The 15,375-nt window shown below is 42.3% G+C and overlaps 1 protein-coding gene across 2 annotated transcripts in view; it reads right to left on the bottom strand.

Annotated features, from left to right (window-relative positions):
- Nucleotides 1-15,375, bottom strand: part of PPARGC1A (PPARG coactivator 1 alpha) — a 113,148-nt gene that overhangs the window by 15,158 nt on the left and 82,615 nt on the right. Inside the window, exons 8-10 of one of the 2 annotated variants that reach the window (XM_027774375.1) lie at nt 9,826-10,510; nt 8,991-9,095; nt 8,718-8,838 (exon numbers count right to left, since the gene is read on the bottom strand). In XM_027774375.1, the coding sequence (XP_027630176.1) occupies nt 8,718-8,838; nt 8,991-9,095; nt 9,826-10,510 (911 nt within the window). Of the gene's footprint in view, nt 1-8,717; nt 8,839-8,990; nt 9,096-9,597; nt 10,511-15,375 lie in introns of both variants that reach the window. The other variant, XM_006154929.3, reaches the window with a different exon arrangement.

The raw sequence follows: 15,375 nt of genomic DNA on the forward strand, positions 1-15,375 counted from the left end.
TCTCTAGTTGCTCTGCTTTATTGATCGCATCTCCCCTAAGCCAACTACTCTTCACTGGATTCATCTCAACTTGGATTCCTGTATCCATACTTAGCCTCCTCCAGTGTATTCTTTCATTTCCTCAGAATAATCTTTGCTAAGGAAACAGGAACCTAATCATGTCATTTACCATCGAGCCACCATTCAGTGGCTTCTCACGATGTTTAACAAAGGACTTAAGTAATTAACAAGGGCTTCACCCGTCTGTATGGTCTGGACCTGTCTTTATCATGGGCTTTGCCGTTCTCTCCTTGACTCTGTTTTCCAGTCCCACTGAGCTGTCCATTCCTCATATATACTATGCTCCTTCCATCCCAAAGCTTTTGCACAGGCTGGTCCTTTGTAACCTGGAACATCCTTTCCAAGTGGTCTCTTCCATCGCATGCACACGCTGTCTGGAATCTCATTAAGCTCAATGATTATCTCCTTTCTGAGGCTGGAGATGAAGTCAGAATTCCTCTTAGCTGTGATTATAGAAAACTCTCTTTTGTAGTTCTATGCCCAGTTGTAATTCAATAGTTAATAATTTATTCATCGCTCCATGTCTGCTACCTTGTTGCAATGAAAACACTGAAGGAGGGACCAGCAGATGGCGTAATGCCTAAATCACTGGACTCCCATGTAGTCAACTGTGGTTCTAGTCCTGGACCCGGTGGCTTAAACTCATACCGGGTGTGTGTGTGCATGCGTGCCCAAAATCCTGGGAGAAGAATGGAGGAGAAGGGATTGCGGTGTGGCCATTCTCCCCTGGGGGATGAGTTCTCATTTTCTGTCTCTCTAGCAAGCTCATGTGCCCTATAGCTAAAACCTCTCAAAAAAAAAAAAAAAAGAAAAAGAAAAGAAAAGAAAAGAAAACACTAAAGTAAAAGCCAAAGCTGCCCTGTTTGAAACATAGCTGAAACGTAGCAGAGTCTCAGTGAGTATTTGTAGTGAAGTAATTGTTTTGAACAGTTTCCCTGTGTACCCTTTATTACATGCAAGCTGCTTGAATGTGGTCCTCTCTCTGAGACCGTCCAATGAGGAGAACAAAAGTTTGATTTAGTACTTGATCATAGGAAAAGAATTCTTCCCTGGTAGCTCAGCTAATTTGGTTTTAAATGGTTCCATGATTTGCTTGTCTGGGTTTAGTTGTAAGAAGTGGAGAGCAGCTACAGGTTGCTGGGCTCTCACTGGAAAATCACCTCTGGAAATGATGATTGGGATTCCAACAGAAACAGCTGGCAAAATGTAACTCCCCTGACAACAGCTATTGAGCCACACTAACTGATCAGATGAAGTAGAGCAAACAGCAGGCTGCCCAATGCGCTTCCATGTAGATTGTATGTCTCATCGAAGGCTGCGATGATTGTGTTGTTCCAGAGCACCCAGCACCACCTGACAGTCAATGAATAGAAATGGAGGGTGAGGCTCCCGCTGGAGCAGTGTTGCATACTCTAGCCCAGGAATTTTAACATCACATTCCATTCTATTTATTCATCCACCTCTAGCCAAACACCCCAATGTGGTAGGACTGTTATCTAAACTTAAACTTCCTGACGCCTACTTGCCTGGGTGTTTTGGATTTTTTTTTTCTTAATGAGTCTTTTAGAAAAGTTACTACTGTATAAGGGGAAAGGAGGGGGGAAATGCAGAAGAGATAGAAATTGAGCTATCACAAAGAAATTGCTCAGCTACCATTGTGGGAATACAAACAGCCTATGTATTCACGGAACTCTGAAGTTAAAGCTAAAATCGACCATATGCACGCCCATATGCAGACATATCGGGACACTCTCGGAATTGCAGCTTTATATAAAGTTGCATGCAACAATGATCCCACAATAAAGATAAACCAGAAGACCTTTTATAATGGATACTGATACATTCTGCAGTAAAAAAAAGATTCAACAATCTAAGGGGAGAAACAGGAAACCAAAGGGCCGCTCTGCAATCACTTTGATTGCCTATTTGTCTAGCAACTTTTTACAAAACACAGGAATGGGACCATGCCACGCAACCTTACAAACAGCCGAGAATGAATACATGTGGAAATTCTCATTTGAGAAAATTACCGAATTGCTTGGTTTTCCTACTGCTAAAAAGGAAAATAACAGACATCCGAAGGCCTTGAGAGCAAAGACAAAAATCTTTCCAAGATTGGCCAAAATGTCCAGCAAAGAACTGATTCTTTATAACATGTTGCAGCTGTATTAGACAGATGAATAGATTTCACATCTTTAAAAAACCTTAACATTTGCAGCCAATTTTTCAAGACATTAATTTCTAAACAGGAGATGAAAGGAAAAGAAATCAAAATGCTTAATAACATTTCCAACTTCTTAAAGGCTTGGAGGAACTCTAAACCTTTGGAAAAAGGCTCCTTGAAAAATGATTTTCAGACCAGTTTTCACTATTGAGGAGGATGGGACATTTATCAAATAACTTTTAGCTTCAATTTTCACAAAAGCTACTTTGCTGATGGGGTAGATAATAAAATTGAAGATTTATGTTGCCTTAAGAACTATAGTAAATCCTCATTATACCAAAACACAGGGGAGGAGATATATATATGTGTGTGTATCCACACACACACATACCTGAATAGAGAGAGAAATTGCTGGAATTAATTGACTTTATATTACCAAAATTTTTATCAGAAGGAATATAGAGCTTCCTACTTAGCCAGTTAGCTAAGGAAAAGACAGAATGGTTATTTCTCATAAAACAATAAGCTACTTCTGGTAAAGGGGGTTTGACTCAGGAAAGACAGAAAGTACTAGGGAGATTAACATGTATCAAAGTCTAATCTGTGCCAAATTCTGTTTTTTGTTTTTTTTTTTCAAGAGGAAGAGAATTTTGCTGCAGGGTGTGTATACTTGCAAGCTTGCCAAAGATACAGACAGAAAGCAATAAATCACCGCCCTTCTCTTCCATTCTCCTCTCAGGATTTTGGGCACGCACGCATATGCAACTAGTCTAAATTTTAAGGCACCAGGTCCAGGACTTGAACCGCAGTTGACTACATGGAAGTCCAATGACAGAAAAACTATGCTATCTGCTGGTCCCTGTGGTTGATGCTTTTGTATGGGATATCTCTAAAACGTTCTGTAACAAGATCCTGATATAATTTTGATTTTGGTTCCCTCTACATTTCCAGGTCAGAATAATGTAAAAATTTCTCCTTCTAGTCTAGGGAAACTGAATATTAACTTGGGTGATGAAAGACTGAGTATCTTTCCAGATTAGCTGCAACCTGACTTTCTCAAAATTCCTAAAATATTGTGTATACCACGAGCTACTGGTGTACTCTTAGTAAAACAAGCAAGCGAAAAACAGAAAACACAACAAGAGGGTAGATGACCATGGAAAGAGATGGACAGACAGAAAGACATACCAAAACTGAGAACTGCTAAAACATGGTTCTTCTGTCTTGCCCTTAATATTGATCCTACACAGTATTTCAAAGCTATCGCCATCCAAGTACCACCCAAGAATATTCCTGCTTAGCGTCTAAGGCTGGATAAGTGTGAATAAATCCAGGTCAATCTACTTAAGAGCTAAGATGCAAGGAAGCACGCTGAGAAGTCACAACACATAGAGACTCTGGGCTGAGAGTGGCATAACTACATGTTAAAAAGCGTGGTTGAAGTACAATTGACGCACAAAAGTTGTACATGTTGATGACGTGGGATATATACACGCCCTGATCCCATCACTACAAGTAAGGTCTTAAATATATCCACCACCTTCAAAACCTTCCTGTGAACTTTCCGAGTTTTGCTGTTTTGTATAAGAACCCTTAACATGGGATACATTTTCCTAACATAATTTACCATATTGTTAACTACGGATGTCATGTTTTATCTCTAGAATTTATTCGTCTTGTCATAAAACAAAAATTTCTAAATACTCAACCTGGAGTTATAATCTAACACATTCGCCCACATGAAATGTCTATTTAAAAGGTTTGATAACTATTTTCTCCCCAAACAAACAAAAACCAAACCAAACCAAAAACCCCAAGAAATGGCCCCCTTTCCCCATGAGGTTGTTTTTAATTGTCAATGATGTTCCACTGTTCCTGGCTCCTGGGCTGCAAACTGACCAACAGAGAGGAGAAACGAAATGACATAGGCATTGCCCAGGCACGTGTGGCTTTGGCTTTAAGTGCTGGTCCTATCATAATGTAAAGGTTTGCCCTTTAAATTAATATCCCATTATCATGTTTTCTGGCAGGCAACTGTACAGATTGCAAAGGGAGTTGGAATTAGAACTCCACAAGAAGTTACAGCGGGGACAGTCTAGACATGCAGTACTAAGCTGGCTTGCGGCATCCCAATAGAACCGGACTTATTTCAGGCTTATGAGGTGGAGAAAGGCGGAGATTGAATCCATGTTTGGGAAAGGAGTTAGATGGGAATGGCAGGCAAGTGGTGTGGAAACAGTGGCAACGTTCATCCACAATATGCAATTCTGCATCCACAGCGACCAATCACATTGTTCTCTTAACTCTCTGATAGGACACTCATGTGTTGGGCAGGATTAAGACTTTCGGAAATGTTCAAGACTTCCAAAACCAATTCCCTTTTATGAAAGCCTAAATAAAACCAAACTAGACCACAAGAAAAAGATTTTTGAAAAAGACTACTTTCATTTTACAAAATATCAATGATTAATTTTTAAAACAATTTTGGGGAGTCTTTGTGTGGCTGTCCCCCCTAGGTATACAACTGCTCTGACAACTGGATAAGGCAGCACCGTACCCAAGATATTCCAAATGCAACTTGCTGCTTATTTATTTCATTAAGGATGTCTTCAAAATTAAATGCAAATCACCAACCCAACCAATGTAGGTAGACTGTCCTAGCTCCCTGAGCTGGTCCATGAATGACTTTTCAAGCTAATTTAGTCAAAAATCATTGCATGGATCCCCGTGCTCAAGTCTATAAAAGAGTGCTTTGCGAAGGCATTGTGGCACAAGACAGCACACCATTTGGAGGAAGGAGATCAATCAGGAAATCTTCCTGTGGGTAAACTCATTAAATAGTTCCATGGTGCCTTCAAGATAGATTTCAAAATCTTTAGCAAGAGTTGCAGGTCCGTTCGGCATCTGCTTTCCACCCAGCCCCCCGGATGTCTCTCTTGCCTCTCTGGAGCCCAGTGTTCTAGTTAACCAACTAGTGTTTTTCCAGAATACCTCTTTTCCGAATACTCAGTGTGAGCTACAGTTTCTGCCTGGAACAACAATGTCTAGTAAAACATTATGAAGTAGCATACATAATTTAAATGCTCTAAGAACTGCACTTTAAAAAGTAAAAAGAAACTAGAGATCTAATGTTAATAGTGTTTTGTTTTGTTTTGTTTTGAAGAGAGATTTCTGTTAGAGGGCATGTGTGCTTACCAGAGAGACAGACAGAGAGACAGAAAGTAAGAAATCACTCCCCCGGGGGGATGGCCACACTGAAATCCCTTTTCCTTCATTCTCCTCTTGGGATTTTGGGCACGCACATACACACACCGGATATGAGTTTGAAGCCAGTGGGTCCAGAACTTAAACTGCGGTTGACTATGTGGGAGTCCAGCCACATAATCATTATGCTATCCACTGGTCCCAATAATATATTTTGTTTAGCTCAATAGATCAAAACATTAGAGTAAACTGTAATTGATACAAAAATATTAATGACATATTTTAAGCTGCTTTTTCGATAGTAAGTTTTCAACATCAAATCACACAGTGCGTCCTTATTTGGCCAAGGCAAATTGGCCACATGGCTAATGGTTACCACATACAACACTGCAGATGTACAAAACTGTTGTTGTCCCTCCCTTTAGGATTCAAAGCAAACTCACCCTTGCCAGGAAAACCCTTCCTCACTCTCAGTCCGGGTGTCCACCCATGCATGCCGAGGCAGGATCTTAAAGCACCTTCTGTCATAGCCCTTGCCACTCCGCATCACCTGCTTGTGTGCCTTAAACACAAGTAAGACCTGAGGCTCCCTGGACATGGGGACCACACCTTACCAAACTTAATACCCCAAGCACCGGGCAAATGTCTGTCACAGAAAGAGCTACTGAGTTTCCACTTATCCTAAAAAGAAAGAGGATCTAATTGTCCAAGTCAGGATTAGTTCAAGAGTACGTCCCCAAATTGTGAGGAAGCTCTTCCTGCCTGCAGTGCGCTGTGTCAGTAAACGATCTCTATGTCCTCCGTACTTTTGTTTTTTCATCTGGTTAATGGATAATGATTAAGTAGAAGACAGTCTGACATCTATACTCCTTCAGAGAGAACTGATAAAGACTATCTCGGTCAAAGAAGTAACTAAGGAACAGTCAACATTTGGGACACAAGAAAAAGCAGGGTAGAATGTGCTTCCGGGCTCGGTTGGTGACCTCAAAAATGCTTTGGGCTTATCTAAACCAATAACATCATTTGTTCTGTTTGGAAAGAGCCAAGCTTGTGAACAGACACGTCATTCCCTTTCCTGACTAGTTAAGCATCTGCCACTAAATTATCATCGGAAGGCAATAAAAATAACACATGTCATTTGTCTACATGGTCTTGATTATAATATTAATCTGCCTCTGGTTATAACTGTGTTTTGCCCAAATGAACAAATATATGATGAAACAATCAATCTCTCTCTTTAAAGTCCCATTTTTGGGGGAAAAAATGAAGAATTTTATAAGATATGAATTTTCAAATATTGAAATAACTATCTTCCTACATGCTTTCTCAACGTGATTCTCTTTTGTAATGATTAACTGTAATGTGCCATATTTAAAGGCTTTGTAAACTATATGGCTCTATATAAATGTGAGTTATAATTATTGAATAGGCCATTCATTAAATACAGTGATATAAGAAAAATTGAATTTTTAATTTTCATTAGTATTCATAAGTATTAACTAATGACACTTTGGCAAATCTTAATATCACCACTCATTTCAAAGTTGAGAAAAATGAAGGAAAGTGTAATTTGTACCAAGCCTTAGAGGACTGTAAGAGACTCTTAGAGTCTCCATCTTAGATTCAAGGTTAAATGGCAGCAAATACCCCAGAAATTTAGCCAAAGCATTCAAGTACTTGTCACTGCTGTGTGCTATGATTGATAAACCTCTCCTTTAACCTTTTTCTTCAGTTGATAACTATTGGCCAATGGTCTCTTTTATTTTTTTTCTTAATTCAAGATAGATTGTGTGTATGAGAGAGAGAGAGAGAGAAAGATTGAGATTGGAAGCACCTCCCAGTAAGACCTGGAATAATTTTTCCTCCAATTCTCCATCCTTTCAGGATCCTTAGCACATGTGCATGCCAGGGCCAGGATTCTAGCCAGGTCACAGTGTTTAAAGGCCACACTATCAGGCTGCCTAAACCCATCAGATCTTGGGGTCTTGCCAGTGGCTGGCATGTATGGGGGCTGACTGGGCAGGGATGCGAGTCAAGGATTCCGTGCGGGATTCAGCTTCTCTTGAGAAGCACATCACTGTGCCAAGGAGCTGGCCTCAATGCTTGATTCTGACTCCATTAGTTATACAGGCTTCTCAAAATGTTGTTGATGTTAGTGGGTTTTCTTAAAGGTATCATATAAATCTAACCTCTACCGTAAAACGTTCTTTCCCTGAGCCTTGGTTTTGGTTAGCTTGTATGTAAGAGATGTCAAAAGTTGATCTTTGCTGAACTGACTCAGCAGCTACGAGCCCAGGCAGGCAGCAGCTGCACTGAGCAAAAACAGTGCCAAATCTGATTGATTAGCCATGGCTCCCTGGAGCACTGTGTTGGAAAAGACCTCGAGGCTCTGTGCAGACTCAGTGGGAAAGAGGTCCACAATCGATTAGGAATGTCTGCCATGGGCATGGACTGGATGTGGACAACTGGAGTGCCTCATTTTTGTCATCCAAAGTCTAGGTTAATAAACAGCGCTAGGGAGCTGGGGTAAAGTCTACCCATTAATAAGCTACTGCTGGAAAAGAGTACTGACCCTTAGAGAGAACAAAACTAGTTTAACATAGCCTGGATCTTTACACAGGAGGATCAGCACTGTCTATATGTCACGCTATAAACCTAACACCCTTTACTAAGTGGTGCTGAACTCCATGAGGTATGGAAAAGTAGTCTGTAGAAAAGTGGAACACATCAGCTACCTAGTTAGGTAGTGACTCATCACATGGAAGAAACGACTTTCTAGGCAAACCTTCCTCTACTGCCTCCTTTAGAACTAACCTGAACCCAGTTGCTTTATGGATAATCCAGTCCACATGTTGGCCAAGAGAGAAAACAAACAAAATGGCAAGACCTCCTCATTTTCCACTCAGAGGATGAAGCAAGGAGAAGAGAAAGAACTCATCCCATGACCGGACGGACTCAGTATCTGCCTACATACCTCTTCATGCTGTTTTTCAAAACACAGGTGGCAAACTAATGAACTTTAAAAGGAATCGAGGAAGAGGAAATAGACTGTCTTTGCATTTGGTTTTCCAGTAAGAGACGTTAAGGGGGTTGAAGACAGGGGTCTATTTCCCCGAGGCTGAAAATTGCCGATTCTAACAAAACCTTCGCCTTAGCTGATTTTCTAAGCTAAAAGCAACAACCACAAAACAAAAACAAAAACACCAACACACAGAAGAAAAAAAAAAGAAAGAAAGAAAGAAAGGAAAGAAACCCTCTTTCAGAATGAAAGTGGCTCCCAGCTGCTTACAATCGCCTTCTGTCTCTGCCTCTCCCTCTGCTTGGCCCGCTCAGACTCCCGCTTCTCATACTCTTTGCGGTACTCTTCCCTCTTCAGCCTTTCATGCTGATATTCCTCGTAGCTGTCATACCTGGGAAACAGAACTCCATCGTTAAGCCAACCACCTCAATCTGCAGGAGCCAAATGAATAACTCGGGGAGAGGGGAGGGTTAGAGAACATCTTGCCATTGGGGGGCGAGGGGGACGGAGCCGAGGGACTGGGATGCGGCTCGGGCTCGTTACCTGGGCCTACGGCTGTAAGGCGATCTTGAACGTGATCTCACATACAAGGGAGAATGTCGGTGTGTGCGGTGTCTGCAGTGGCTGGACTCGTAGTAATAGCAGGATCTGGGAAGGAGAAGAGCACAAGTGCTGCTTAGCCCGGGTCTGTTGGCACGACTGCACACCCTGCGGCGCAGCATGCTACCTAAACTGCATTTCTTCCTCGCTGCGGGCGAGGCTGCCCAGTGACCGTCTGTGATCAGCTAGTCAGCTCTGCGTCTGGGAGTGATGTGTTCTCTCAGCCTCTCTTATTGATGTGAACACCGAGCACCGGGGTTGGTACACTGTCAGCTTTATCTTGCATGGATCTTCACTATCCTGGCCCAGGGCAGCTCTCCAGGTAATGGAAAAAGTTAGATGAGCAAGTTTCTTACAAATTGCTGTCTCTGATCTGGCTGGCTCAAGGCACTGTGCTCAGGCCTGACAGATGGAAGAGGGCGTGGGGAGGGATGTGTAACACTCTCCTTAGACCCGGCGGCTGTGGGGTAGGCCGGGGCTGCGGAGGATTTAGGGTCTGTTTTATTGCCTGGGGACAGCGTGTGCACAGAGGGGCTTTGACAAGGTTTACCTTGAAGAGGATCTACTGCCTGGGGACCTTGATCTTGACCTGGAATATGGTGATCGGGAACATGACCTGTGTCGAGAAAAGGACCTGGAACGAGAGCGCATCCTTTGGGGTCTTTGAGAAAATAAGGATTTGGGTGGCGACACCGAACCTCTACACGGAGAGTTAAAGGAAGAGCAGGAGGGCGACACATCGAGCAACGAGTAGGACTGCGTGCCATCCCAAGGGTACCTCAGTTTATCACTTTCATCCTCGCTGTCATCAAACAGGCCAACCATGGCTAGTCCTGAATTTATAAACATAGGTAGTTTGGAGAATTGTTCATTACTGAAATCACTGTCCCTCAGTTCACTGGTCTTGTCTGCTTTGTCGTCAAACACAGCTTGACTGGGATGACCGAAGTGCTTGTTCAGCTCGGCGCGGATCTCCTGGTCTTGGAGCTGTTTTCGGGTGCTGCAAGGAGAGACCTGCTTGGTCACCTCCGAAGTCCCTCTCAGGTAGCACTGGTCTGAATCTGGGGAAGAACATATCTGCCCTGGCCAGTCAGAGGAGCCATCTTTGTATTCTAGTTGTCTAGAGTCTTGGAGCTCCTCTGAAGTAGTAATGAGTATTTCCGTTTTGGAATTGATTGACTGACAGTAGTCATGGTCACCAAACAGCCGTGGGCTGGGCCGCTTGGTCTTCCTTTCCTCGTGTCCACTGGTGAGCACAGAGGACTTGCTGAGTTGTGCAAACAACTCGGATTGTTCGGGCCCTTTCTTGGTGGAGTTATTGCCTGGGGTACCAGAAGACTCGTACCGGGGCTTCTTCGATGGAGGTGGCACCACGGTCTTGCAAGAGGACTTCAGCTTTGGAGAAGCCCTGAAAGGGTTATCTTGGTTGGTTTTATGAGGAGGCGTTGTGGGTGGAGTTAGGCCTAAGGCGAAAGAAAGAAAAAAAGGGTGTTGGGGGAGAGGGGAAAAAAATATATAGATAATGTTCTTAAATGCCAAGTCACATTTCCTAACCTTTCTAAGATTTCATGTACGGGTTAAAATGAAGTAAAGGACAAGGAAACTAAATTCATGACAAGCCCTGAAATACTGACTCTTCCTCTAAACCTCTGTCACCAAGGAAAGATGGATCTACATTGACATCCACAGGCAGCCATGAGAGTCACGATATTTTTTATTTCGAACACCAATGTCAACGCATCTGCTCCCCAGAAATCATAAGCAGGTCCCTGCTGGCCTCTCCGGTGGCACCAGGCAGCTCCGGGCTTGCATTCTCAACGTGTCATGGAAGCTGCTTTATGGGAGATGACCACCCGTGGGACTCGGGAAGCTCAGAACTTAGCTTTGGTGGCATCTGTCTGCAAAGAACTTTGCAGAACATTCAAGAGGCTCAGGGTTCTTTGTCCAATCCATGAAATCTACACTTGGCCAATGGATTAAGCAATTAAGAAAAAAAAAAAAAGAGAGAACTATAGCAATGTAGAGCAGGGGGGGAATAACACAGGCAACTTCAGAGTAAAGCTCAATAAGACACAAGAGACAAATGCAAGAAACCAGAGCCTCTCCACAACTTGATGACAATGGTTCTTTGTCTCCACAGTTCATTAACTTAGTAAACCATGGCTAATGTAGGTATAATATATTCTTGTAAGCATAACTAATACATTCTGTCTAAAATATGGTTCTGCAACAGAAATCGAAGTGAATAGTAACACTAAACTTATGGTGCCGGCAGACCGTTTTCATTCACAACACAGCATCAGGGAAGGGTTAGGAGACTCGGGGACTGAAATGAATCCAAGCTCCAGCAACTAACAAATTAAATAAATAAGAAATCAAGAATGAAAGGGGAATACTCCTCAGTAGTTGCCTCTCTGGCTTTTCCAGCAGAAAATTCCTTCGGAAGCCATTGTGGGAGAGTCTGTGAGGCTTTGTGGTGGCCTGTACTAGGCTGTACCCCTGAGTAAGTCATACTCCTCCCTTTTTACCCAGGAAGAATCATTGTGAAATGGTTGCAGAGCCCATGGAATTTTGAAGAAGGGCAGGCTGGAGTTCACATGACTTTATGCTTACAAGGGAACATTTTCGTTTATAGTACACTTATCTATTTAGGGGCCTGGGTAAGCACTATTCAGCAAAAGGAACTTCAAGTTCGCTAACAAGCCTGGGGTTAGACTTAAGGCAACTGCACATTTCAAAAAAAAAAAATCCTACCTCACTAGAAATATATATTTATACACACACACACACACACACACACATCTCAAGAACCAAGTAGGTCACAGAAAGCCACGTGAAATTTTGATGTGAGCAAACTCATGCTGCCTCCCTCTTCTGCTTTACAGTCAAGAGATGGAAGAAACTCATGTTCTCCCTAAAAATTATTCTACACCAATATTTGGCAATTATTACTCAGAGATAATTCTTCCTAATGGAGGGGAAGAAGGATATAAAAATAAAAAGTGGCTTCCTTTTAGGTTTCCATCAGGGAAAAGTTCAAAAAGACAAGGAAGGACAAACGCAGAAGGAAGGGGAGTCTAACTTCCCCAGGGCCACACCTGAGTCTCCAAGAGGGTTTCTTTGGCTGGGGGCCACTTTTAGAGCCCTGCCCCTTACTTCATTCACATCACTGAATGAGGTGTCTGCGTCACTGAAGGACACTCACCGTTCTCTCTCTTTCTTTCTTTCTTTCTTTCTTTCTTTCTTTTTTGCAGTGTGAACATTTCCTTTTTAAAAAATTTATTTATTTTTATTTACTTTTTTTTTCATACATTCAATCACATTATTTAGCTTCCAAGGTGATCGTTTCAATATGTGAACATTTCTCCCCGGTGGAGTTGATCAAAATATAACAACACTACCTCCCTGCTTCAACAACGCTGTCTTCGTATCCCTCCTCCAAATGTTCTTCCTCAGGCCCATCATTTTCTTTCATTGATGATCATGGCCTCCACTCATTCTAAAAAACTGCTATCTGGTCGCTCTTTCCTCTCTTTCTTGTTGTCATTTACCTTTTGCACTGGCCCATTCGCAGGCACTGATTTCCACCACACTCTACATCCCCTTTCCACTACAAGTGTAGACCTACTGACTCCCAATAAAGAAGTGGCGAGTTCATCTATACTCATAGGAGGCTACGAAGCTTAGAGGAACGTAGTAAGTAACCTCCCTTGGCATAGAAAATACCAGACCAATATGTCAACTGGCAGAGCCCTTGAATAGGAGGGGACGACATTCAATATCTTAACCGCCAGCTCCACAAACCGTGCCCCGATCACCCCAGTTTAGGGTGGTTTCTTCACCTCTCCAGCAACTTACTGTAAGGTTCACTCACTTGGAATGTATCAGATACTGCTATGTATTCTGATGATCTCTTTTTGAATGTGAATTATATCTTGTCTCACCACGCACATCATAAACTCTTTTTTTTTTTTCACATCATAAACTCTTTGTGGAATGTTGCTTGAGCTTATTCGTTGCATTCTTTTTTTATTATTATTATTACTCATTTTTAATTTTATTTTTCCAGATTGTCTTTCTGTGCTGGGTCTCACATTTCAGCAGCCCAAGAAACACTGTGTAGGCCGATCAGACCTCGTTAAGGAGATGGGTCACACATGGCGACCTGCAGCCCTGGAGTGTGTATGAAACATGATGCTTTGTGCTTGCAGGTATATGTATTTTGACTGACATTCTGGATTTATAAAAAGAAATCCTCAACTTCAGAAACACCAAATTAGGCCACTATTAAAGAGAGACTAGTTCTAAAAATAACTCTGCTATCTAGGGATTTTAAATATAGAAATTCTTTTTAGTCTTGAAAATTTGAAACCCTTGTCCTCGTACCTAAGCTCATTACCACTTAAATAACTGGTTCTCAAGTTGCTCTTGGGAGTGGTGACACCCTGATTGTACTCTCTTTTGAGTTAAAAACAAAGCCATTTAGCTCTTTCACATGTTAGACAGCCAGAGGCTATTAGACTGTTGCAGAACTCTTACTAGATGCTGGGTTAACACCAGATGTAAGCATTGTAGGGCCTCAGCCCTGTAAGACTTCACAGTCCCTTTTAATAAACAGGCAATATCTTTCACATTTGAAATAAGTGTATTTTCTTGCAGATATGCTTAAAGTTTATGGGAACACTCAGAACCAGCTCAATACGCTGTTTGTGTAAAAATATCAGGACCACTTGCCCATGCCTGCTGGTATCGCGTGCTGAAACAAACATGTATACAGGATGGAAGAAAGCCTTATTGAGGAGGTAGGCAGAGGACAAGAATCAGATAACTTCCTAAGTTGTTTTGTTTGTTTGTTCGTTTTTTAACCATATACTGAAAGGTCTTTCATCAGAGAATTTCTCCGAGAAGACTGAATAATGTCATGAATCACAAGATTTCACATTACCTCGGGCCTCTCTGCAAACCTGTGTCTGGTTATCATTGAGCCCCAAAGCCAAACCAAATAAAAGAGCAAGGAGCATTTTTTCCTCCTCTTTTAACATAATGTCAAACTTTTAAAAGCTACTTATGGGACAAGCACCTCTGGCGGCCCTGAACTGGCGATGGGGCTCTGACCTCCCCTCCTCTCCCCAGAGTGTCTCCCCTGAGGCATGAGGCCTGCAGTGCATTCCTTCAGGCCACCACCTTCGAGCATCTTCCCACTCCTTGCTGGACTCCGAATGCCACGCCACCATCCGAGACAGCATCGCTAATGCCTCCCACAGCCTCCAGATCCTTTCCTGCGTGCTGCTTTTCTGGGGAATGTGTACATTTTGGGCGTTGACAGTACAAGGTATATTCCGTGCTCTCTCTTGAACTTAGCGGGTTGTGACAGATTTATGGGAGGACAGATGGCCATTACAGGCTGAAGGCTGACAAGAGGCAGTTCGGAGCATGGTTAACACACTTGCACAAACTCTCAGCAGTGCGGCTCTGTGCAGAATGTAATTCAGACTATAGCTTTTTTATTGCTGCCTATTTTCTTTTGTCAAAAGAGCCTGCTGTGCAGAGCAACGAATGGCCGCTATTACCCGGAATGTAATGGGTGTCAGACAAATCACGTAACACAAACAATCAAGAGTATGTAGGTCATATTTCAACAGAGCACAACCTCCGCAATATTTATGATTACTGCATTGAAATGTGCTCTATAATAAACAAGTACCTCTACATCACTCACGCTCACGCACTTCTGCACGGCAAATCTAAGAGAAGTGGGACGCTCTACAGTCATCTTCGTAAAGAGCCCTTTTATTTAAAAAAAAAAAAAAAAGTCAAAGATAAGTTTAGTTTTGTTTTGCTTTTCATTATGTGCTATAAAACGATTTTCTCCGAGGAGTTCTCTTTTGGCTTTGTTTAATTGAACGGCTCTGATAAATGGTGACTCCTCGGTTTCAGTGTCCTGTGTTTCTCTATCTACCCGATGACTTTAGCAGGACTTGGTGTGTGTGTGTGTGTTTTAAGAGTTTTAAATAGTTTCCAGAGGCTACTTCTAAATCTGCAGCTTACTTTTAAGTAAATGAGAGCTTCAGCACATTCCTATGACACATGTCTCACTTGCCACCCCTTGCTCTTGGAAGATGAAGGTTGTTCGTTGGCCCTCACACACATTCCCAGAGAGCTGGTGGGTTGGGGGGACTTGCAGGTATCCACCACCAAACCCAAGCTGATGTGAAAGAGGCAATCACTTTGTGATTCTTTAAAAAAAAATGGAATAGTACCATCTCCAGAAAAAAAAAAAAAAAAAAAAAAAAAAAAAAAAAAAAAAACTTGAGGAAAAGAAGAATTA

The sequence above is a fragment of the Tupaia chinensis genome, unplaced genomic scaffold (genome assembly GCF_000334495.1).
Source record: "Tupaia chinensis unplaced genomic scaffold, TupChi_1.0 Scaffold000426_1, whole genome shotgun sequence".
NCBI classification, from domain to species: domain Eukaryota; kingdom Metazoa; phylum Chordata; class Mammalia; order Scandentia; family Tupaiidae; genus Tupaia; species Tupaia belangeri.